We start from the raw sequence: 23,526 nt of genomic DNA, 5'->3' as shown, positions 1-23,526 counted from the left end.
CAACCAAAAATAAATATTTTTAAAAATAAATTTTTAAAAATTAAAAATAAAATATTATCTTCTGTTAAACTAAAACAAAGAATTTTATTCTCAAATGCATGTAGTAAGAGTTCAATTTAAGCTGTAAAATAATTCAAGTATCTTTCAACCATTACTTTTTCAAGAATATGAACTGTATTTTTAAAGTTATTTAACGTTGTACACGTCAAGTGTTTGACACACATGTCAAAAAAGAATGTTTAATGGAAATATCTCCAGAAATAACTAACATCACTATCATTTCTAGGACTATATTAGGCATATTACTTATTTTAATCTCATTTAATATTAACATCACCATAAAAATAAAATTCTCATTTAGAGAGATTAGAATAAGTAAATATCTGCCCAAGGTTACATTGCTAGGAAAGGCTGAAATAGGAAATAGCTGAAATTTGAACCCACATTATCTCTAAACCCATGGTGTTTCCATTTAAATGCATTAAATTTCAATTTCAAATGAGAGACACATCGAAATTAAACAGATTCCAAGTTTCATTTTCCACTGAGTCAAATATGTCACTCTAGAAAGTAAACAGCAAAAAGAAGAGGCCCCTACATAGGAATTATATACTAACAAAAGAGACCAACATTTTAAAGGATAAGTTAATATTTTTTCTTATCACAAGTAGAATGAAGTAGTTTTTTAAAAAAGTTATATGCCAAAATCATTAGCTGCACTCTTGCTCTGATTATATAATAAAATTACAGATAGTAACATCAAAGCCTAAATGCTTTACTGGCCAGAAGCTTATTCTGGACAAATTACTAACATGACCCACCTAGTCATCCCTCCATAATAACATTAGATTCCAGAATATAGTCAATCTAAGAACACATTCCTATATTATGAATAAACTCTATTACTTTCATCTCAGCACCTAAGGGCTTATCATGATTCTTTGTATTGAGAGACAGAAGTGTTCTTACCCTATTAAAGCCATGTTCATGAGAGTCGTCAACTTCCCCATTACTAGTCACTGGGATTTCTGCTGCTGAATTTTTTGGAGATTCTTGAGCCATGGTAGACTCCTAAAAAAAAGAGGAAAGAAACAGTCATAAGTAACACCAAATCGTAACAGGCAAATATTTAAAAGACTATATTCATGTTTATAGCACACAAAAGCCACCATTATAGCCTACCTAATCCTTATATAATAGACATGACACCAATATAATAAAAACACATTTGGCTTTTAAAACTGCATTCAACTTAGATTTCTTGATCTTATTGTAGGTACCTTATTGTAGGTGCCTGGGGGCAAATGACACAAAAACGTTTTTAAATGAAAATAATGTCATAGTATTACTGAAAATGGGCTTCCCTGAAAGCTCAGAGGGTAAAGAGTGTGCCTGCAATGCGGGACACCTGAATTCGATCCCTGGCTCAGGAAGATCGCCTGGAGAAGATCCTTCTATTCTTGCCTAGAGAATTCCATAGACAGAGGAGCCTGCCAGGCTATAGTCCATGGGGTTGCAAAGTGTCAGACATGACTGAGTGACTAATACACATTACTGAAAATAGTTGTAACCTTACAGACTCCCTGAAAGATTCTTGGATCTACAGACCACACTTTGAAAAACAATGGTATGGACAAACTTTAAAAGGGCTTCCCAGGTGGTGCTAATGGTAAGACACGGTTCGATCCCTGGATCAGGAAGATCCCCTGAAGAAGGGGATGGCAACCCACTCCAGTATTCTTGTCTGGAGAATCCCAACGACAGAGGAGCCTGGTGGGCTACAGGCCATAGTGTCACAAGAGTCAGACAAAACTGAAGCGACTTAGTAAGCTAGCACAGACAGACAAATTTAACCAACACTTAGTGAAACTTGTTATGTGCAAGGCACTGTACTAGAGTACAGAATATAAAAAACAAGGCTGTCACTGCTCTAGGGAAAAGAACCACTGATTTAGTGTGGGAGACTGACTGGACTCTTCAGTAAACACCTAGGACACTTAAGTATCTGTCCCTTTTTCTTAAGGATCCTCTAAAACTTTTGGAATAGCTATAGATTACATAAATCCTAGGGTCTTCCTAGGCCAGATTTCTATTTCTTGGCAGCTCTAGAAATGTTCTTTCAACAGATCCTCTTTTAGATTAATTACACTTCTACTCCTTATACGAACCTCTTTCTTTACCATGACAAATTTTATATTAATACATAATAATGTTCCTAATGTCTGACACAAAACTGAACAGACTATCTCTAGATCTTTGTATCCCCAGGGCAACAGAATACAGATCTAAGCAAATTAATACATTCCCTCAGGTCAGGTCCCTGAGGACAGAGACCGTCAGAGCCATCGCTGTATCATCAGATTAGCCCAGGGTCTGACAAGCAAGAGGTTCTTAACAAACGCTTACTGAATGAAAAGGATATGAGTCACATCAAGTCTGACTCACAGTTACGAAGGTGTTAAGAGTGATCATTACACTTAGGCTCCACACTCACTCCCTGGTCCCACCCATGGAGCATGCAGCCATATGTTTGTTACTTCTTATGAACATCGCTGCAGGAAGACAAACTTTAATAAAAGACTTAAAATGTCAAACTGAAATCCTAATTGGTTAAGCCAATGAAAAAAGAACTTTTATAATAATGTCAAATCCTATTAATATCACATAAATATTTCTCAGAAAACTTAGTTTTCTTCCTTGCATTCTTAAAATATCTTATAAAAAGTACTGGCTTAAAAAATGCCATATTTCAGAGTCTATCATTCCACAGGCTCAAAACTAGTGACAGAATTAATAAACTGAACATCTCATGTAAGCCTTGAAAATTGAAAAAAAGAAATTTCAGAGAGAAGATTTCAAAAAGTTGAAGGCGGGAAAACAAAACATTACTCTGCTTTAGGCTGGATTCTGGGGAAGTCTCTGAACGCGTGAAGCTTACTGTAGAGCCCCCACTAACGTGAGTGAGGGCAGTAAGACTCGACAGAGCTGCAGTGCTGTTATAAGGCTCGGCCCATCCTACACAGAGCATGAAGCTGAGGCTCTTTAAGTTGTTCCAAATTAAGGCAACGGGACCAGGCCTTTGAACCCTCACATCCATACCCGATCATTAGATGCAAGCTATCTGCTAGACAGGGGTGTAACTGTGGACATTGCAGCTCTCTTTTGCAGAGGCAATTCCTGAAGAGACTCAGCTATGAGCCCTCAGCAGGCACTGCTCCTGGAAGGAGGGCCCTGGTCCTGAAGCAGGTAACTGAGTCCCTCATCATGGCATCCACTGTATCTTCCTTATGATTATTCTAAAGCAGTATCTACTTTAAAAAGATTTGAAATGTCTTATTTAAATTATATCTGGCTACCTTTATGCATGTATGAAGCCTGGCGTGCTGCAGTCCAGGGGTCACCAAGAGTCGGACACGATGGAGTGAGTGAACTGAACTGAATGCATGTATTTGCGGACGTTCACTGATCTCTAATAAGAGAAACTGCCTCTTTCACAGTCCCCAGTTAAGAGGTGGCCACTGACTGAGCCAAAGAAGAATCCTTGACACAAGGCCTTGCAATTCACAGGTATGACAACAGGGCCTGGTTAGAAAATCACTGCCAATACAGAAAAGAGGAATTTCCTGAGCCATTCAACCTCTTTCTGAAGGTCTGAACTGGGGATACTGAGTGAATCAACCAACTAGGGTAAATAAAGACAAATAAAAGCGCAATAAGAGCAAAGAGTAGAATTATACCAATGAAAAGTCACAGCTTAAAAATTCACAAACTCTACTTGACAAGTGTTAGCAAACTTGTGCAAGTTTGCTGACAAAGTGTTATCTGTGTCTAGATCTTTTGTTTCTAAATTATGACCTTATAATCATAATAAACCTTGCTTTTATATTCTTTTTTATTGTGGTAAGAAATGCATAACATAAAATTTACCCTTTTATAACCATTTTTAAATGCATAGTTCAGCAGGGTTACAGATATTTACACTGTTGTGTAATCAATCTCCAGAATTTTTCCATGTTGCAGAACTGAAACTTTATACCACTGAATAAGGACTCCGTTTCCATCATCCTCCAACTCCCCTACAACCCTTGGTAAGCATCATTCTACTTTCTGTTTCTGTGAGCTGGATTGCTCTAGATACCTCACATCAACGCAATCATATAGTATTTGACTTTGTGACTGGCTTACTTCTTTACATGATGTCCTCAAGATTCATCCATACTGGACATGTGTCAAAATTTCCTTTCTTTTTAAGGTTGAATAATAATCCGCCGCATATACTGTTGTAGTTAAGTTGCTAAGTCGTATTTGACTCTGCAACCCCATGGACTGCAGCATGTCAGGCTTCCATGTCCTCCACCATCTATCTCCCAGAGTTTGCTCAGGTTGATGTCCATTGCATGTATTTACCACATTTATTTCAGTTCACTGCTGGACATTTAGGTTGCTTCCATTTCTTAGCTATTATGAATAGTGCTGTTATTGCTGCTATGAACATGGGTGTGGATGTAGCTCTTCAAGATCTCGCTTTCAATTCTTCTGGAAACATACCCCAAAGTGGGACTGCTAGACCACATGGTAACTCAGAAACAGAGCAGGACCCTGTGGTCCTTGCCCCTCCGTCCCATGTCCTTTGTCTGCCTTTTGTCTGTGGAAAACTTCAGTTGAAAAATAAGCTTAATCAGAGAAACAAGAAATCCAGAAACAAAGAAAAACAGTCAAGGGAGAACAATAATAATAATAATGTAGTCATTAAGCACAGTCAAGGACTCTTAGTTCCTTCTAAAGGACTAGAGATGATATCCTGAGCCATATCGTGTGAGCTATCCTATAGATACTGAAATCCCAAGTCAAAAAAGCTAGCCATATGATGACCAGACTTCTCACGACATAAACAGCCACAAATCTGAGAACTGGCCTCAAAGAAATGAGAACAAATGGACCTTGGAACTGAAGATTAACTGTACCTAAAACAATCAAGATGACACTGGTCGGACCACCGATGGCCAATCTGAAGATGAGTGTCAGACATGACTGTTTTGTTTCTGCATGCAGGCGCCCCCTCCCCTCATTTCTGTCTATAAAGGCTCTTGTCCCAACTGATTGCCAGTAGGGCAGAGTCAGCCTTTGGACAGATGTCCATCCTCTCAGCCAGTTGCCAGCATCTGAATTAAAAGCAAACTTTCCTTTTCACCAACCTAGCCTGTTTACTGGCTTTTCAGTGACAAACAGCCAGACCCCAAACTCTTCTAGTAACAAGCTTATTTTTAATGTTTTTAGGAAACACTATACTATTTTCCATAACGGTTTCACCATTTTATATTCCTACCAACAGTGCATAAAGGTTCTAGTTTCTTCACATCCTTACCAATAATTGTTATTTACATTTTTAAAAGAGTAACCATCCTAACAAGTGTGAGGAGATATCTCATTGTGGTTCTGATTTGCATTTCCCTAATGATTAGTGGACATGGAACAACAGACTGGTTCCAAATAGGAAAAGGAATATGTCAAGGTTGTATATTGTCACCCTGCTTATTTAACTTCATGCAGAGTACATCATGAGAAACGCTGGGCTGGAAGAAGCACACGCTAGAATCAAGATTGCTGGGAGAAATATCAATAACCTCAGATATGCAGATAACACCACCGTAATGGCAGAAAGTGAAGAGGAACTAAAGAGCCTCTTGATGAAAGTGAAAGAGGAGAATGAAAAAGTTGGCTTAAAGCTCAACATTCAGAAAACAAAGATCATGGCATCTAGTCCCATCACTTCATGTCAAATAGATGGGGAAACAGTGGAAACAGTGACAGACTTTATATTGTTGGGTTCTAAAATCACTGCAGGTGGTGACTGCTGCCATGAAATTAAAAGACGTTTACTCCTTGGAAGGAAAGTTATGACCAACCTAGACAGCACATTAAAAAGCAGAGACATTACTTTGTCAACAAAGGTCAGTCTCGTCAAGGCTATGGTTTTTCCAGTGGTCATGTATGGATGTGACAGTTGGACTATAAAGAAAGCTGAGTGCTGAAGAATTGATGCTTTTGAACTGTGGTGTTGGAGAAGACTCTTGAGAGACCCTTCGACAGCAAGGAGATCCAACCAGTCCATCCTAAAAGAGATCAGTCCTGGGTGTTCACTGGAAGGACTGATGTTGAAGCTGAAACTCCAATACTTTGGCCACCTGATATGAAGAGCTGACTCATTGGAAAAGACCCTGATGCTGGGAAAGATTGAGGGCGGGAGGAGAAGGGGACGACAGAGGATGAGATGGCTGGATGGCATCACTGACTCAATGGACATGGGTTTGGATGGACTCGGGGAGTTGGTGAAGGACAGGGAGGCCCCGGCATGCTGCGGTTCATGGGGTCAGACACAGAGTCGGCCACGAGTGAGTGACTGAACTGAATGATCAGTGATGCTGAACACTTCTTCATATGTTTGTTGGCAATTTATGTATTATCTTTGAGGAAATGTCTATTCAAGTCTTTATTCCATATTTTAATTGGGTTATTTGTGTTTTACTTGTTGACTTCTAGGAGTTTTTTTACATATTCTGGATATTAATCTCAGAAGATGTATAATTTGTAAATATTCTCTCTCAATTCTGTAAGCTACCTTTTTACTCTGTTGATTGTTTATCTGTTTTGATGTATAAAAATTATTTGATGTATAAGAAGGTTTTAGTTTAGGTGTAGTTCAATTTGTCTATTTTTGCTTTTGTTGCCAGTGTTTTTGATGTCATGTTCAGGAAATCTTTGCCAAATCTACTATCATAAGCTTTTCTTCTCAGTTTTACAGTTACAGGTCTCACACTGAGGTCTCTGATACATTTTGGGGCTGATTTGTGTATGGTATAAGACAGGGTCCAGCTTGCATGTTGGTATCCAGTTTTCCCAGCACCATTTGTTAAAGAGACTTTCCCTTTTCCATGGAAGGGTCTCAGCATCTTGGATACTTTTGAGATCGCTATTTTCTTCACTGCCACTGCATCCTTACAATATATCCAGATTAGCTGAGGCTACTGGAGTTAAGTTTCTACTTCCTGCAAATAAGAGATACACAGACACTAACCTCATGGCTCAGGTGGTAAAGAATTTGACTGCAATGCAGGAGACCTGGGTTCGATCCCCTGAAGAAGGAAATGGCAACCCACTCCAGTATTCTTGCCAGAGAATCCCATGGACAGAGGAGCCTGAAAGGCTACAGTCCATGGGGTTGCAAGAGTCAGATAGGACTGAGTGACTAAAACACCACAGACACTAACTATATACTTGATCTCTAATCCAACCAGAAAGACTAAGATTTTGTTATCTAAATAATTATCACTCTTCCAAAAATTATAAGATATGCTCTTACTTTCTGCCTCCTAATAACAGCTGGTGATTCAACAGGTACTTGCTATCTTCTACACAATATGCATGGGATAAAACAGAAATCAGACCTTAGGCTTCTAAGAACTAGAAGTACTGGCAAAACGTAATTACAATACAGTGTTGTGAGCACCTGAGGGAAGCACTTAATACAGTAAACACTCAGAGGGAAAACTTAACCAGAGGTGGATACTTAAGCTGGATCTTGTAGGATGACAGAAGGGGACACAATAAAGGAGAGATTCGAAATAGAAAGACTAATAGGAGCAGAATAGAACCTAATATATTCCAAAACCCAAGTAAAGCAATTTAGCTAGAATGGTGACTGTTCATTCATACAGTCATTGATTCAGCTGATTTATTGAGCTCTCTGATGTGCTGGGCAGGATGTCAGATACTTAGGACAGAGTGGTGAACCAAACAGAGAAAACTTCCTACCCTCAAGAGCTTATATCCTAGTTGTGGAAAACAAACAAACAAATACACACATCATGCAGTCCTAAATGCTAATGGGCATGTATATAAACACATTTGTTCGTGCAAGTGCTGTTTTAAATTATGTGGTCAGGGAAAAACTTAAAAAGAGGCATCAGGTTTCTGTAAGACACAGACTAAAGTGGTTACAGAACCCCAGGCAGAGGAAACAGTAAACATAAAGACAGGGAGGTGGAAACAGGCTCAGCTTCTCCAGGAACAGGAAACAGTTTCAGGGCCGGGAGAACAGAAAGAAACGTCAGAGAGGCAGCAAGAACACATGAAGCATTGAAGACAGCAGCAATAATTCTGGATTTTATTCTCAGTGAAATGAGAAACCACTGAAGGGTTCTGAACTTAAGAGTGAAATGATCTGACTTACATTTAAGGACTGCTCTTTTCCTGCTGTGGTACACTAAACTGGAAGTGAGCAAAAGGCAGAAGCAGGGAGAATAACTTTATGGAATAATCTAGGCAAGAGATAATGGTAGCTTGGAGTAGGGTGACAGTGGCTGAGGAGGTAAGAAGTGGTTAGATTCTAGACATAATTCTGAAGTAGAACAAACTGGAACTCCTTACAGACAGGTGTGAGAGATGGGAAAAAGAGAGGTCAAGGACAACTGCAAAGGTTTCTGGCCTGAGCAGCTGTTAAAGTGGAATTGCTGTTAACAGAACTAGGCAAGACCCAGGGTGGAGCACAAGGTAGAAAAAATAGCTAGAGTTTAGAGTAGGATATATTATGGTTTGTATAGTTAAGGGTGCTGGGCTTTTGGGTATATGAGCTTGAAGTTGGGGATAAGAAATTTATAAGTCACTGGTGTTGTAGATGGCATTTAAATTCCTGGGCTGCATAAGATTACCTAGATCAGGGGTCAGCGAGCATTTTCTATAAAGGGCCAAATGGCAAACACTATAGGATTTTGTGAGCCTACACAAGTACTCAACTCTGCTGTCAACTCTGATGCCATAGCCCAAAGCAGCCAAAGAAAATACGTAAGTGTCTACGGCCATACCACCCTGAACGCGCCCGATCTCGTCTGATCTCGGAAGCTAAGCAGGGTCGGGCCTGGTTAGTACTTGGATGGGAGAAAATACGTAAGTGACTAGGCATGGATTCGGGACTCCCACGTGGCTCAGTGGTAAAGAATCTGCCTGCCAATGCAGAAGCCACAGGAGACGCGGGTTTGATCCCTGGATTGGAAGATCCCTTGAAGGAGGAAATGGCAACCCACTCCAGTGTTCCTGCCTGGAGAATCCATGGACAGAGGCAGCTGGCGGGCTGCAGTCCATATGGTCACAAAGATTCGGACACAGCTGAGTGACTGAGCACACATGCACGGGTTTGGCTTGACTTTTCAATGTAGATAGAAGAGAGAGCTTAGCAAAGTGAGTTCTAGGACACTTAAGTATTCGGACATGAGAGGAACTAGCAAAGGAAACTTACAAGAGATGGCAGGGAAGCAGGGCAGGAGGAAAAACCACAACAGGCGGCTTCCAAGGACAGGTAAAAAAGAAGGCAGGGTTTTGCTTCTGGAACTATGCTAACCGCTCCCCCCCCCCCCCCCCCCCCCCGCCCAGAAAACAACTGCAAAAGCTGAACACAATTTAAAAAGCAATTATTTGAAGGCACTGGAGAGCAAAGAGAAGCACTCTAGTGGAGAGGGCATGCTTGAAGGGGAGACAGGGAGCTATGCGAGGAAGTTTCCATTTCTTTGGCTTGTAGACAAAAACTAAATTCTATCCATGCCGTGCACCCAGTAGCTGCCAGGGCACCCAGTGGAGAACTAGTCCTTTTCAGTTGGGGAAAAGTTAAGCTGACAAAAGTAAAAGGAAGGGGGTAATACTGAAAAAGAAAGGTCCAGAAAGGGGATCCCCAAACTCTGTCTACTCACACCTCTAACCCCTCAATGTACCTGCACAGACAAGAAACTGAGTTTGTAATGCAAGCCCAGCCAAGAAAATTAGCAACCAAAACAAAGGAAGTGATACTGGAAAAGAATAAGAGAATCTCTGATCTTCGCATCTCAACGTTCAAAATGTTCAGGATATAACTCAAAATTACCAGATATAAAACGAACCAAGAAAATGACACAGGATTCCCAGGAGAAAAGAAAAATAATTTAGTCTGGCTCTGATATGAAGCAGAGATTGGAACTGATACAGATTCAAACGAAGCTACAGTACCTGCAAATAAGTGAAACATTTTCAGTGAATCAAAAATCTCAGTGAAAAAAATAGGAATTCTCTCAGTACAGTAAAAATGAAGCAAATGGATTCTATTATAGAATTGAAAACCACAATTTTTCAAAGAAAAAAATCACTAGATGGACCTAGCCAAATGAAGATGACATACAAAACAGTAAGTAAAACTAAATAAATATAAATTATCCAAGGTAGAGAGTAGAGCAAAAACAAAGACTAAAAGAAAAGCTTCATGGAACCATAAGACAGTATTAAATATTCCAACTTATGTGTAAGTAAAATGCTAAAAAGAAAAGGGTACAGAAAAAGTATTTAGAGAACTAATGGCCCAATTTTTTCCAAATCTGATGAAAGACAAAAATTTATAGATGCAAGATATTTAATGAAAAACATGCAGAATAAACACAAAAGTACATCACAGTCAAACCTTTTAAAGATAAAGAGGTAACCTCAAAAGCAACAAGAGGGAAAAAATATCAGAAATAAAATTCCAACCAATGGCTGATTTCTCATCAAAAACTGTAAATGCCAGAAGAGAGTAGAACACTGGTAAAAAAGAACGCTGTCTACCTAGAACTCTATATCCAGGGAAAATATTAGGAATTACAGAGAGTACTAAGGGTATTTCCAAATAAAACTAAGAGAATTCATCACCAGCAGACCTGAACTATACAAAATGCTAAATGAAATTCTCCTGCTGAAGGGAAATAAAACCAGACAGAAAAAAATGAATGTTCAGAAAAGAATGAGAAAGAAATGAAATGGTAATTACCTGGGTAAACACAAAAACCATTTTGTTTTTACCGATTCATCTCAGTTTCTTTATAAACCATATAACTGCTTAAAGCAAATGTTGATAACATCATTTCTGTGGTTTACAATGTATCCAGATGTAACATATATAAAACAAGTATATCAAAGAACAAGAAGGGAGGTAAGGAAATACTGACTCATTGGAAAAGACCCTGATGCTGGGAAAGATTGAAGGCAGAAGGAGAAGAGGGCAACAGAGGATAAGATGGTTGGATGGCATCATTGATTCAATGGTAGTGAACTTGGGCAAACTTTGGGAGATGATGAGTGACAGGAAAGCCTGGCATGCTGAAGTCCATGGGGTCGCGTGACTTAATGACTGAACAACAACAAAAGGGAAATACAGACCTAAAAGGTTACAAATTTCTGTTTTAAGAGAAAAGCAGTACATTATTAATTGTAAGTGAAATATGAAAAGTTTAATGTATACACTGTAATCATTATCGCAAGCCCCGTCCTGTGGCTTGCAGGATCTTAGTTCCCTGCCTGAGACTGAACCCAGACCGCTGGCAGTGAAAGCAGAGCTCTAATCGCTGGACCACCAGGGAATTCCCTGAATACAGGTGTATATATACATATTTTTAACGATCCTACTACATTCTATCTACAAGAGATGCACTTTAAAGACAAAGGTGTAAATATTACAGATTGAAAATAAATAGATGAACAAAGATACACCACACAAAGAGTAGGCTTAAGAAAGTTGGCACAGTTTTATTATTAATAATATCTGATAAAATAGTTTAGTAGTTTAAAAAAGTATTACCAGAGATAAAGAGGGTAGTATCACTCTGATATTTCATAATGATAAAATGATCAATTCACTAGGAATACAAAACAATCACAAATGTGTATGTTGGTTCCAATAACAGAGCTTCAAAATAAATGAAACAAACATTGACAGAAATAAAAGGAGAAATGGAACTCCACATCATAGTTGGGAGACTTTACCATCACTCTTACAGCGACTGACAGAACTAGACAAAGAAAACCAGCATAAACACGTAAAATCTGAACACCATCAACCACTCTGACACTCACAGAATAGGAAACAATAATGGCAGAATATATATTATTTTCATGTGAACATGCTGTGTTCAGAAAAACAGATCATATTTTAGGCCATAAAATATAACTCAATAAATTTTAGAAGACTGAAACCATATAAAGAATGTTCTACGACCACAGAGAAACTTAATTACAATCAACTCACACAAGAGATGCAGGGGCCTTCCCCAAATTTGGAAACTAAACAATGTATCTAAAACATTATTATGAAAAAGAAGAAATCACAAGAGAAAGAAAATATTTTTTAACTGAATGAAAATGAAAATGCAGGGGAGAGGGGAGAAAAAAAAGAAAGAAAATGAAAATGCACCGCAGCAATATTTGTGGGATGCACCTAAAGAAGCAATGCTGAGAGAAATTTACAGCTTTAAATGCCTATATCTGAATAGAAGATCTTAAACCAACAATCTAAGATTGTACCTTAAGAAAATAGAAAACGAGCAAATTAAATGTAAGATGTAGGAAGGAAATGATAAAGATCAAAAATCATGGAAATAGATGTAGGAAGTAGAAAACCTGGCTCCTATACTTGATAAAGCTTAAGTTCAAGAAAAACAAAAGCAGATGAACTGTTGCAGATAAAAGAAGACAAGAGAAAAGACAGCTAGATACAATATATATTATAGACTGGATCACAAAACAGGAAAAAAAAATAGCTGTAAAGGATATTATTGGAACAACTGTGGATTAAATAATAGTACTGTATCAATTTCCTTAATAATTTTCTAATTTTGATAAAAGTACTGAGATTATATAAGAGAAAGTTCTTGTTCTTAGGAACAAATGGACATAATGTTTGCAAACCACTTTCAAACGGTTCAAAAGAGAAGAAACTCTGTATTTAAAGAGAAAATGTTAAAGTAAATGGGACAAAACAATGGTGAATCTGGGTAAAGAGTTTAATTTTTTGTATGAAATTTTATCAAAATTAGGTTTTAAAAATAAAAATGACAAGAAGGCTAGAAAAGTATGTAGGAGATCATATTGGACTTTACAAATGCTAGACCAAGAACTGAACTTCTCCTAAAAGAGATATAGAGAGAGAAGTAGACAAATCTGATCAATTTATTTTGGAGAACAGCCTGACAGGAAGTTAGACTGAAGGGAAAGAAGGAAAGACTAGAAGTAGAAAACCACTTAGGAAGCATTTTACAGTGTGAGTAAGAAATAATAAAGATCTACATTAAGGCTGTGGGAATAGAAAATGGTGAATTCTTTTTTGAGAATTCTTTAGGAGGTAAAGAAAGAGCCTTACAGAGTGACTAGATTGTGGGGGATCAAGAGCAGCGGAGAAATGTAGGGTAACCCAGGCCTTCTCCCTGCTCCCTACCCAGTTTTTGGCTTGGGCAATGAGAAAGACAAACATGTCACTCACCAAAGGGTACAGCAAAGTCCTGAGAGGCACAGAATGTTTCATTCAAAAACGCCAATGACTTTCAACCCTCTCTGCATCTTAGAATTACCTGGGGAACTTAAAGTTTGAAAAGTTCACCAGGTGATTCCAAAGTGTAGCTAATGAGAACTACTCCTATAAGCATGCACTTTAAGATCTACAAGTCATTTGTGTCTGACTCTTTGGGACCCCGTGGACTGTAGCCCACCAGGCCCCTCTGTCCATGGAATTCTCCATGCAAGAATACTGGAGTGGGTAGCAATTCCTTTCTCCAGGGGATCTTTCTGAACCAGGAAAAGAACCCGGGTCTTCCACATTTCAGGCAGATTCTTTACCATCTGAGTCACGGGGACAGCCCTGTCATTCAGTTTAATTCATCATGCAGATTAAGACCACAGATCAGAATACTACTAACACCCATTAGAATGGCCAAATTTAGAAAGACTGACAAAATTAAGTGTTAGCAAGTATGTAGGTTCTCATACATTGTCCGTACAAGTAAAATTTGGCAAAATCACTTTGAAAACTTTCTGGCAATACTATTAAACATATGCCTACTCTACAATCCAGAAAATTTACTCCTAGCGAACATACCCGTGAAATATAGTGCATCTGTCCATCATAAAACAAGTACAAGACTATTCACAGCAGCTTTATCCATAATACAGCTTAAAACTGGAAACTCAAATGTCCATCAACCGTAGAACAGATTAAGAAACTGTAGTATAATCAAACAATGGAACACTATACTACACAGCAATAAAATAGTACTGCTGCTATTAAAAACAGAAAATATTCTTACAGACCACGTTGAACCACCGCAGCCAGACCCAAAGAGTATATACTATATGATTCGATTCAAAAAGAAAACCAATAAGGTATGATGATGGTAGGCAGGACAGTCATTATCTTGGGGTGGGGACTTCTGCTTTCGTTTCTGCATTGTAAGGAGCTTGGAAATCACCATCTTATTCTAACAAATATGCTGAACACACTAAAAAAATCAACAAGTCTTCTTGGATTCATAGAAGAGGGGAGGACATGGGGTACAAAGTTGGAGGGAGGCAAATGTAAAGGGTCATGACTTACTAGAACAAAACCAGTGGAAACCGCCTCAGTAACCAGTGCTGTGGTAGGAAAATCTGAACTGTAATCAATGAGTTGCTAGAGCCTCAGCATGGACAACTCTTGAGAGTTAAAGACTCCAGAGGAACCCAGTCAAAAGCAAGGCCCCACAATATTTAGTGTTGCTTTCAAGAGCAGGACCAGTTTACCCCAGTAAATATCACAGAAAAACTCCCTCATCTTTCCAGCAAGTGGTAAGAATTGGAACCACAGTGAAATATGTGAGGCTGCCAGGGTTAATACCATGACAGGCAGCCTGGACCTAAGTTTTAGCTTCCCCCAAAATGGTAAAATTCCCTACCCCCATCAGGTAACCTGGAGCCAGCCAATCAATATGCACCCAGTAAGAAACAAAGGGAGAGCTGAAAAGCCCGCGAACGCCCAGGTTTGAAAAAGCCCGCGAAAGTCTGTACCAATAGAATTGCTTTGCAAACATGTAACCAATCCGCTTAAGCCAGCTACTAACCGCTTATGCATATCTTGTAAATTTGCGTAACAGCTTGGGCTCAGCGCTTTTCTGACCCTGCACCACTGTGATGGATGCGGCAGAAGGCCCTGGCTCGAGTCAGTAATAAACCTCCCTTTTTTTGCGAGTTGCACTGTCTTGGAAGCCTTCTCTCTTCCCGCTCGGGGATTCGGACATCGGGCATAACATTTGGGGGCTCGTCCGGGATCCCTTGATCGGGAAAAGAGAACGCTTACAGGATAAAGGGGAAGGATAAATAATAACACCAGTGCTCAGGAAAGACCAGAGTAAATCCAAGGCCCTGCTGGGGAGCAGGAGGGTATCTGGCACAGAAGGAAGGCTTTCTATAAAGGGGGACTAGCCGGCGTAAGGCCGAGGCCAGTGGACGCGCTGGGAAGCAGCCAACTCTGCAGGAAGGCTTTCTATAAAGGGGGGCCAGCCGGCATAAAGCTGAGGCCAGCGGACGCGCTGGGAGGCAGCCGACTCCGCGGGAAAGAAAGTTCCTCTCCTGACCCCAAGTCTGGTGAACAGCGGACGCCATTCGGTAAGGTGAATCTGCTACCGGGAGGCAAGAAAATTCAGGGGGCCCGAAAACCCAGCGCTGTGTCGTCGTCGGCCGACGTTTGTTTGTCCGTGTGTTTGTCTTCAGCTCTCCGTGTTTTTGTGTGTGCCGGCATTGTCTCTATTCTCGTTCTCTTCTGCGGCATCGTTCTTTTCTCTTCTGACTTATTCTCCTTCTCTTCTTCTCTGATCTGCCCTTAACTCCTTTTCTTTTCGGGAGTTTCAGTGAACAGGCGAACGGTTGTGGGGGCAATTGATGAATCCTGGCCAGGGCTACACTCTGGCGGACTCTGAAGGCCCTACAATAAGTGAGCCTCAGTAATTAGAGCCCGACCGGGTGAAACTCTCCTTTAACATCCCTAACTGAGGACGTGGCCTAAAATTCTTGTGGGCACGGGTCAGGCATTTAAAGGCCATTAGGGCGCCTGCCACTTGAAGACTCCCATGAGAGGATAAGGGGGTCACGGAACGGGCTAGAAACCCCTAGGGTGCCCGCCCACAGCAAGAAAACTTCCGTGCAACGACGTAGGCACATAAACAGTTCCAAAAGCATACCATAAGCCCAACCTCTTGGCTGCCACCACTCCCGGTAGGATTTTTGGTGGTCGTTCCCAGTGACTTCCTCTCTCTTTCTTCCTTACCATTTATTCTTTGACCATGGGTCAGAGAGAATCTACCCCACTTTCTCTCATGACTGACCATTTTTCGGATGTTAGAGCCAGGACCCATAACTTGTCTTTGCTAGTCAAAAAAAGTAAATTAATAACTTTTTGTTCTGCAGAGTGCCCTGCCTTTCGGGTTGGATGGCCTCCGGAAGGCACCTTTCAACCGTCCATCATACAGGCTGTGAAGGAGAAGATTATGGCTCCTGATCCCTGGGGCCATCCGAGTCAGGTACCCTATGTCAAGGTCTGGCAGGATCTAGTGGAAAATCCGCCTAAATGGTTAAAATCTTTTGTTCACACACTTCCTAGTTCCTCCAATTCAAAGGTCCTGGTGATGGAGACCCCCCCGGAGGAAACCAAAAAGAAAGAGGACCCAAAACCAGTCCTTCAGGAATCATCTTATCCAAACCTGATAGATCTAGAAACGGAGATAAGGCCTCCGCCATACGTGCCCTCCTCGCAACCCCCTCCGAGGAGAGAAGCTCCCACGGGTGAACCGAGAGGTTTAAGAGGGCCAACGGGAACCGACCATGAGGGGGGACCGGCATCGGGGACCCGGGGGAAAACTAGGAGAGATAAAGGTAAGCAAGACCCTGGGGACCCAGAGTTACCTTCATCCACTGTTCAGGCGCTCCCCGTCCGAGTGGGACTAGCTAACCCGGACGGAGAGCGAACCTATCAGTACTGGCCCTTTTCCACGAGTGACCTGTACAATTGGAAAACCCAGAACCCTCCTTTCTCAGAGAAACCCCAAGGCCTCATTGACCTCTTAGATTCCATTTTGTTCACTCATAACCCCACCTGGGACGATTGTCAGCAGCTGTTGCAGGTGCTCTTCACCACGGAAGAACGGGAGCGAATCCTGGTAGAGGCACAGAAAAGGGTCCTGGGGGCTGACGGGAGACCAACCGCCCAGCCTCATCTCGTGGACGAGGGGTTTCCTCTGTTGCGGCCTAACTGGGATTTTGAGCGGGTGGAGGGTAGGGAGCATCTCCGAGTGTACCGCCAGACTCTAATGGCTGGCCTGCGGGCTGCAGCAAGAAAGCCGACGAATCTGGCAAAGGTAAATCTAGTAAGGCAAGAGCCCACTGAGAGCCCAACAGCCTTCCTAGAGAGGCTGATGGAAGCTTTCAGGCAATATACACCTATGGACCCCCAGGCTGAGGAGTCACGCGCTGCAGTTCTGTTAGCATTTGTAAATCAGGCAGCCCCAGATATTAGGAAGAAATTACAAAAGGAAGAGGGATTGGGAGAACAGACAATACAGGATTTACTGAAAGTAGTTGAAAAGGTATTTAATAATAGGGAGACCCCAGAAGAAAGGGAAGAACGAATTTGACGGGAGGAAAGGGAATTAGCTGAGAAGATCAGGAAAGAAGATAGGGAACATAGGGCGAGGGAAAACCGGAAGAACCAGAGGGAGCTAGCCCAGATTCTTTTTGCGGGGATAAAGGCCGGAACAGAATTGAGGGAACCTCGAGACCCCCGGACGGGAGGAAAAGAAAAACCAAAAAGGCAGGCCCTAAAGAAGGATCAGTGTGCCTACTGCAAAGAACAGAGGCACTGGAAAAACGAGTGCCCTAAGAGGGACTCAAAGAGAGGAATGACCCAAAGAGAGAAAATTTCCCCTGGAACTCGAGTTCTATATGCGGGAGAAGACAGTGACTAGGGGAGTCAAGACTCGGCACCCCTCCCCGAGTCCTGGGTAACCATACATGTGGAGGGGAAACCCGTTGGCTTCATGGTAGATACTGGCGCCCAACACTCTGTTTTAAATAAAAAACTGGGACCAATGTCTAAGAAAACCAGCTTAGTGCAAGGAGCCACGGGGACAAAAAGATATTGTTGGACCACAGAACGGAAAGTAAATCTGGGGACCCACCAGGTGTTCCATTCGTTTTTGGTGATACCAGAATGCCCAGCCCCTCTACTTGGAAGAGACTTGTTGACTAAAGTTAATGCTCAGATCCATTTTGACCCTGGGGGAATGTCAGTCACGGATGGACTGGGACAACTGATACATGTCTTGTCCCTAGCCTTAAGAGATAAATACAGACTTTTTGCGCCTAAGCCCTCAGAGACCATAGCACTAGATGTACAACCGTGGGTCCATAAATACCCATTGGCCTGGGCAGAAACGGCAGGAATGGGACTAGCCAAACAGAGACATCCAGTCGTCATCGAGCTAAAGGCCGAGGCAGTTCCTGTGAGGGTGAAACAGTACCCCATGAGCCAGGAAGCTCGGCAGGGGATCACTCCCCACATTCGACGTCTCATGGATGCCAGAATTCTCAGGCGATGCCAATCCCCTTGGAACACCCCCTTACTGCCGGTCAAGAAGCCAGGGGGGACAAATTACAGACCTACTCAAGACCTGCGAGAAGTCAACAAACAGGTGAGCGACATACACCCAACTGTCCCTAACCCATATACCCTCCTGAGCAGTTTACTGCCTGAGTACACTTGGTACACTGTGTTGGACTTGAAGGATGCCTTTTTCAGCCTACCCCTGGCGGCCCAGAGCCAGGAGATATTTGCCTTTGAGTGGACTGAGGGGGAGGGCCAACCGGTAGTACAATTAACTTGGACCCGTCTCCCACAGGGGTTCAAGAACTCCCCTACCTCGTTTAATGAGGCTCTGAGTGAGGACCTCTACGAATATCGGGCTGGCCACCCAGAGGTCATTCTGCTACAATATGTAGATGACCTCATGTTGGCTGGAACCACAGAGGCATGCAGCCGTACCACCGGGGACCTCTTACAGACCCTAGGCATCTTGGGGCATCGCGCTAGCGCAGAAGGCACAAATAGCCCGGCAAGAGGTCACCTATTTGGGGTATAAGATCAGGCAGGGGCAAAGGTGGCTAACTCAGGCCATGAAAGAAACAATATTGCAGATACCAGAGCCCAGGACCCCCCGCCAGGTGAGAGAGTTTCTGGGGACTGTTAGATATTGCAGACTGTGGATTATGGGGTTTACTGAGAAGGCCCGGCCCTTGTATGAGGGAAGTAAAGAGACCCCAAACTGGACTTGGACTGAGCCAATGAAAAAGGCTTTCCAGACGCTTAGACAGGCCCTACTAGAAGCCCCAGCCCTTGCCCTGCCTAACCCAAATAAGCCATTCCAGCTGTTTGTAGATGAAAAGCAAGGAATAGGAAAGGGGGCCTTGACGCAACAATGGGGACCATGGAAGCGGCCGGTAGCATACCTTTCGAAGCGATTAGACCCGGTGGCCGCTGGGTGGCCCCCTTGCCTTCGCATCATTGCAGCTACAGCCCTCCCTGTCCGCGACGCTGACAAGTTGACGTATGGACAGCAACTCTCGGTTTACACCTCCATGCCATTGAAGGGGTTTTAAAGCAGCCGCTGGGTAAGTGGATCTCCAATGCCCGCTTGACACACTACCAGGCCTTGCTGCTCGATGCCCCACGGGTGCGTTTTCAGACCCCTTGCTTCCTAAATCTGGCCACGCTCCTACCCAACCCAGAGAAGGACCGCCCTCTCCATGATTGCAATGAGATACTGGCTGAGGCCCTGGAGGCATGAAAAGACTTAAATGATGTTCCCTTAAGCAACAGTGAGCTAGTATGGTTCACCGATGGGAGCAGCTATCTAAAAGATGGGCAAAGGAAGGCGGGAGCCGCCATAGTTGATGATTCAGGGCAGACGATATGGGCTGAGACACTTCCCCCAAGGCAGACGATATGGGCTGAGACACTTCCCGCAAACACTTCTGCACAAAAAGCAGAATTGATTGCCCTAATACAGGCTCTAGAGCAAGCCAAAGGGAAGAGAGTCACCATTTATACTGACAGCCGATATGCTTTCAGCACTGACCATATTCAAGGTCCCATATACCAAGAAAGGGGATTTTGGACAGCTGAGGGAAAAGAGGTCAAAAATCTGCCCGAGATCCGCAGGCTCCTGGAAGCTATCCAACTACCCCGGGCAGTAGCTATAGTATATGTCCCCGGTCACCAGAAAGGAGAAGACCTTAAGGCGCGGGGCAATCGTGCCGCTGATGCGGCTGCTCGAGAAGTGGCTAGCCGGGACTATGCTGCCCCCATATTAGCCGTGGGACTTCCACCTCCTGGTATGGGGACTCTGCCACCAGTTCCCGAATATTCCCTCCCTGATCTCATCTGGATCAACGAGGATACCACCCTCCAGAAGGATGACCAAGATGGATGGTACCGAGACCAAAACAACCACCCGACACTGCCTGCAACCCTGGGTCATCACCTGTGTGAACACCTGCACACAACTACACACTTGGGGAGAAAAAAAGACCCTAACACTTCTCCAGACGGCCTGCCTGAGGTTCCCTTGACAAAATGCAACTGTACTAGAGATAATTCAAGCCTGCAAAGCGTGCCAGCTGATGAGGGCAGAGAAGAAGCAGCACTCGGGAATGAGGTACCGAGGGGAAAAGCCAGGGCAACACTGGGAGATAGATTTCACTGAGGTAAGGCCAGGCAAGTACGGGTACCGCTATCTGTTGGTTCTGGTAGATACCTTCTCGGGGTGGGTGGAAGCTTTCCCCACTAAGGGAGAGACAGCAATAGTGGTTGCTAAAAAGATCTTAGAGGAGATAGTGCCTAGGTATGGGCTGCCAGTGACTATGGGCTCTGATAACGGACCTGCCTTTGTGAGCCAGATTGTACAAGGGCTGGCCCAAGCTCTGGGGACAAAATGAAAGTTACATTGCGAATACAATTCCCAGAGCTCAGGACAGGTTGAGAGAATGAATCAGACCCTAAAAGAAACTTTGACAAAGTTGGCAATAGAGACTGGCGGGGACTGGGTGACCCTCCTCCCCTTTGCACTCTTTCCGGCACATAACATCCCTTATAAGCTGAATCTTACTCCTTTTGAGATTCTGTATGGAAGACGCCCTCCTGTGTATCCTATTTTCGAAGGAAAATGCCTGCCACCCCCTACTGTGGGACAATTCCAGCAAACTCTGATGGCATTAAGTAAGGTGCATAACCATGTTTAGAAATTGATTCGAGAGATACATGAGGGCCAAAACAAGAGGGCCCTCCCCTCACATAATATTGGCCCAGGTGATTGGGTTTGGGTGAAACGACACCAATCTAAAGTATTAGAACCTAGATGGAAAGGCCCTTATGTTGTTCTCCTTATCACTCCTACTGCTGTCAAGGTCGACGGGACTGGACCCTGGGTTCACTGCAATCACGTGCGGCAAGCCACACCAGAAGAACAGGAAAAAGCACGAGCAGAATGGAAGGCGAGTCCTCACCCGTCAAATCCTTTGAAACTGAAACTCGCCCGCCGGGAGGCCTCCTAATTCTCCTGCTGATGGCAGCTCTCATTGACCCAGGAGCGACCAGTCATAACCCCCATCAACTCAACGACGGGCAAACTCATGAGCTGCTCAATGAGACCTCAGGAATCCACCCTCTGAACACCTGGTGGCCGGACCTGAACTTCGACCTCTCAAGCCTCTTCGCAAAGCAGGACGGTCTCTATGATAAGTACTATAGGGATGGGATAAAAAACCATAGGTTGGGGTTCTGGGCTTGCCCGGGCTATGTAAAAAATAACTGAAAAACCTGTGGTGGCATAGAAAGCTATTATTGCAGGAGCTGGAGTTGTGTGACCTCTTGTGATGGACCCCAGAGGTGGGATGTTGGAAACAGATATCTAGTTAGCTTCACCTTCAAGGACCGTAGACACCAGGGCCCTCAGATACGAGTATAATTTAACCAGGAACGGGCGAAAAAAGAAAACTGCTGGACCTCAGAACTGACTTGGGGTTTTCAGCTTCACGTAAATTGGCCCGGCCCCTACCCAGGCGAGCTTTTAATCATTAAACAGGTTATTGAGCCGGTGCAGGTACATAGTTTAGGTCCCAATCTGGTCAAAACATTACAGGGGCACAAGGCGACCCCCAAGCCAACCACCTTCAGACCAAGCTAGCCAGGAACATTTAACATCTCCTCTACCCCGAGCCTCAAAGGCAAACTGACGGAAACCCCTGGCCCTCTGGCTGTTACCATTAGCTCAACAATTCAGGACCCCCTATGGGCCTTAGTGAATGCAGCCTTTACGGTCTTAAACCATACCAACGCTAATGCGACCCAGTCCTGTTGGCTTTGTTATAATCTTCACCCACCCTTCTATGAGGCTATAGGCCTCAATGTCTCTTACCACTTGTCTTCAGGCCAGAACCCACCCCAATGCCGATGGGAAGAACGCAAGGTTGGCCTCACAATGAATGAGGTTTGGGGACAGGGACTCTGTTTGGGCACAGTGCCACGTGATAAAACTCCCCTCTGTGCCCAGACTATTAGTAACCTACGCTTACACGGCAAAATTAGATTGTGCCAGAGGTTGGGGGTTGGTGGATTTGTTCACATACTGGGCTAACCCCATGTTTAAATGTGAAGGTTTTTAACCAGAGTCAAGAATTCTGTGTCCTGGTTGCTGTAATGCCAAAAATCTTATACCACTCTGAAGAGGTTATGTACTCACACTGGGACCGGGAATTGCTAAGGCAAAAGAGAGAGCCAATCAGTGCGATTACCATGGCAGCCTTGTTCAGTCTTGGGCTGGCAGGAGCAGGGACAGGAATAGCTTCACTATCTCTGCAAGGCCAAGGGTTTTCCTCCCTACGAGCCGCCACAGATGAAGATATAACTCGCATAGAAAAATCAATCAGCCACTTAGAGAAGTCTCTGACTTCCTTGTCTGAGGTGGTCTTGCAGAATAGGAGAGGATTAGACTTGATTTTTCTCCAACAGGGTGGGGTCTGCGCAGCTCTGGGAGAAGAATGTTGTTTCTCTGCAGACCATACAGGAATGGTAAGAGAATCTATGGCAAAAGTGAGAGAAAGGCTGCCGCAACGAAAGAGGGAACAAGAGGCCCAACAGGGATGGTTTGAGTCTTGGTTTCAACGCTCCCCCTGGCTGACCACCTTAGTTTCCACCCTCCTGGGCCCACTTATAGTGCTATTATTAACATTTACATTTGGCCCTTGTATTTTAAACCGGCTAATGTCATTTATTAAAGAACGTCTAAATACCATTCAGATTATGGTATTGAGGCAGCAATATCAGATGGTAGCCCAGGATGAAGAGAAAGATTCCTCTACAGGAACAAGAATACAGGGGGGAATGTGAGGCTGCCAGGGTTAATACCATGACAGGCAGCCTGGACCTAAGTTTTAGCTTCCCCCAAAATGGTAAGATTCCCTACCCCCATCAGGTAACCTGGAGCCAGCCAATCAATACGCACCCAGTAAGAAACAGAGAGCTGAAAAGCCTGCGAACGCCCAGGTTCGAAAAAGCCCGCGAAAGTCTGTACCAATAGAATTGCTTTGCAAACATGTAACCAATCCGCTTAAGCCAGCTACTAACCG

General features: G+C 43.3%; 1 protein-coding gene across 7 annotated transcripts in view; it reads right to left on the bottom strand.

Moving 5' to 3' along the window:
* ARFIP1 (ADP ribosylation factor interacting protein 1) overlaps window positions 1–23,526 on the bottom strand; it is a 138,410-nt gene that overhangs the window by 80,425 nt on the left and 34,459 nt on the right. For all 7 annotated transcript variants that reach the window (XM_065904331.1, XM_065904328.1, XM_065904335.1 and 4 more), the window contains one exon: window positions 970–1,071. In XM_065904331.1, coding sequence (XP_065760403.1) covers window positions 970–1,062 — 93 coding nt within the window. In that variant the 5' untranslated portion in view covers window positions 1,063–1,071. The remainder of the gene's footprint in view (window positions 1–969; window positions 1,072–23,526) is intronic.

This window comes from Muntiacus reevesi, chromosome 13 (genome assembly GCF_963930625.1).
Source record: "Muntiacus reevesi chromosome 13, mMunRee1.1, whole genome shotgun sequence".
Taxonomy (NCBI): domain Eukaryota; kingdom Metazoa; phylum Chordata; class Mammalia; order Artiodactyla; family Cervidae; genus Muntiacus; species Muntiacus reevesi.
This window is presented reverse-complemented; position numbering and strand designations above follow the sequence as displayed.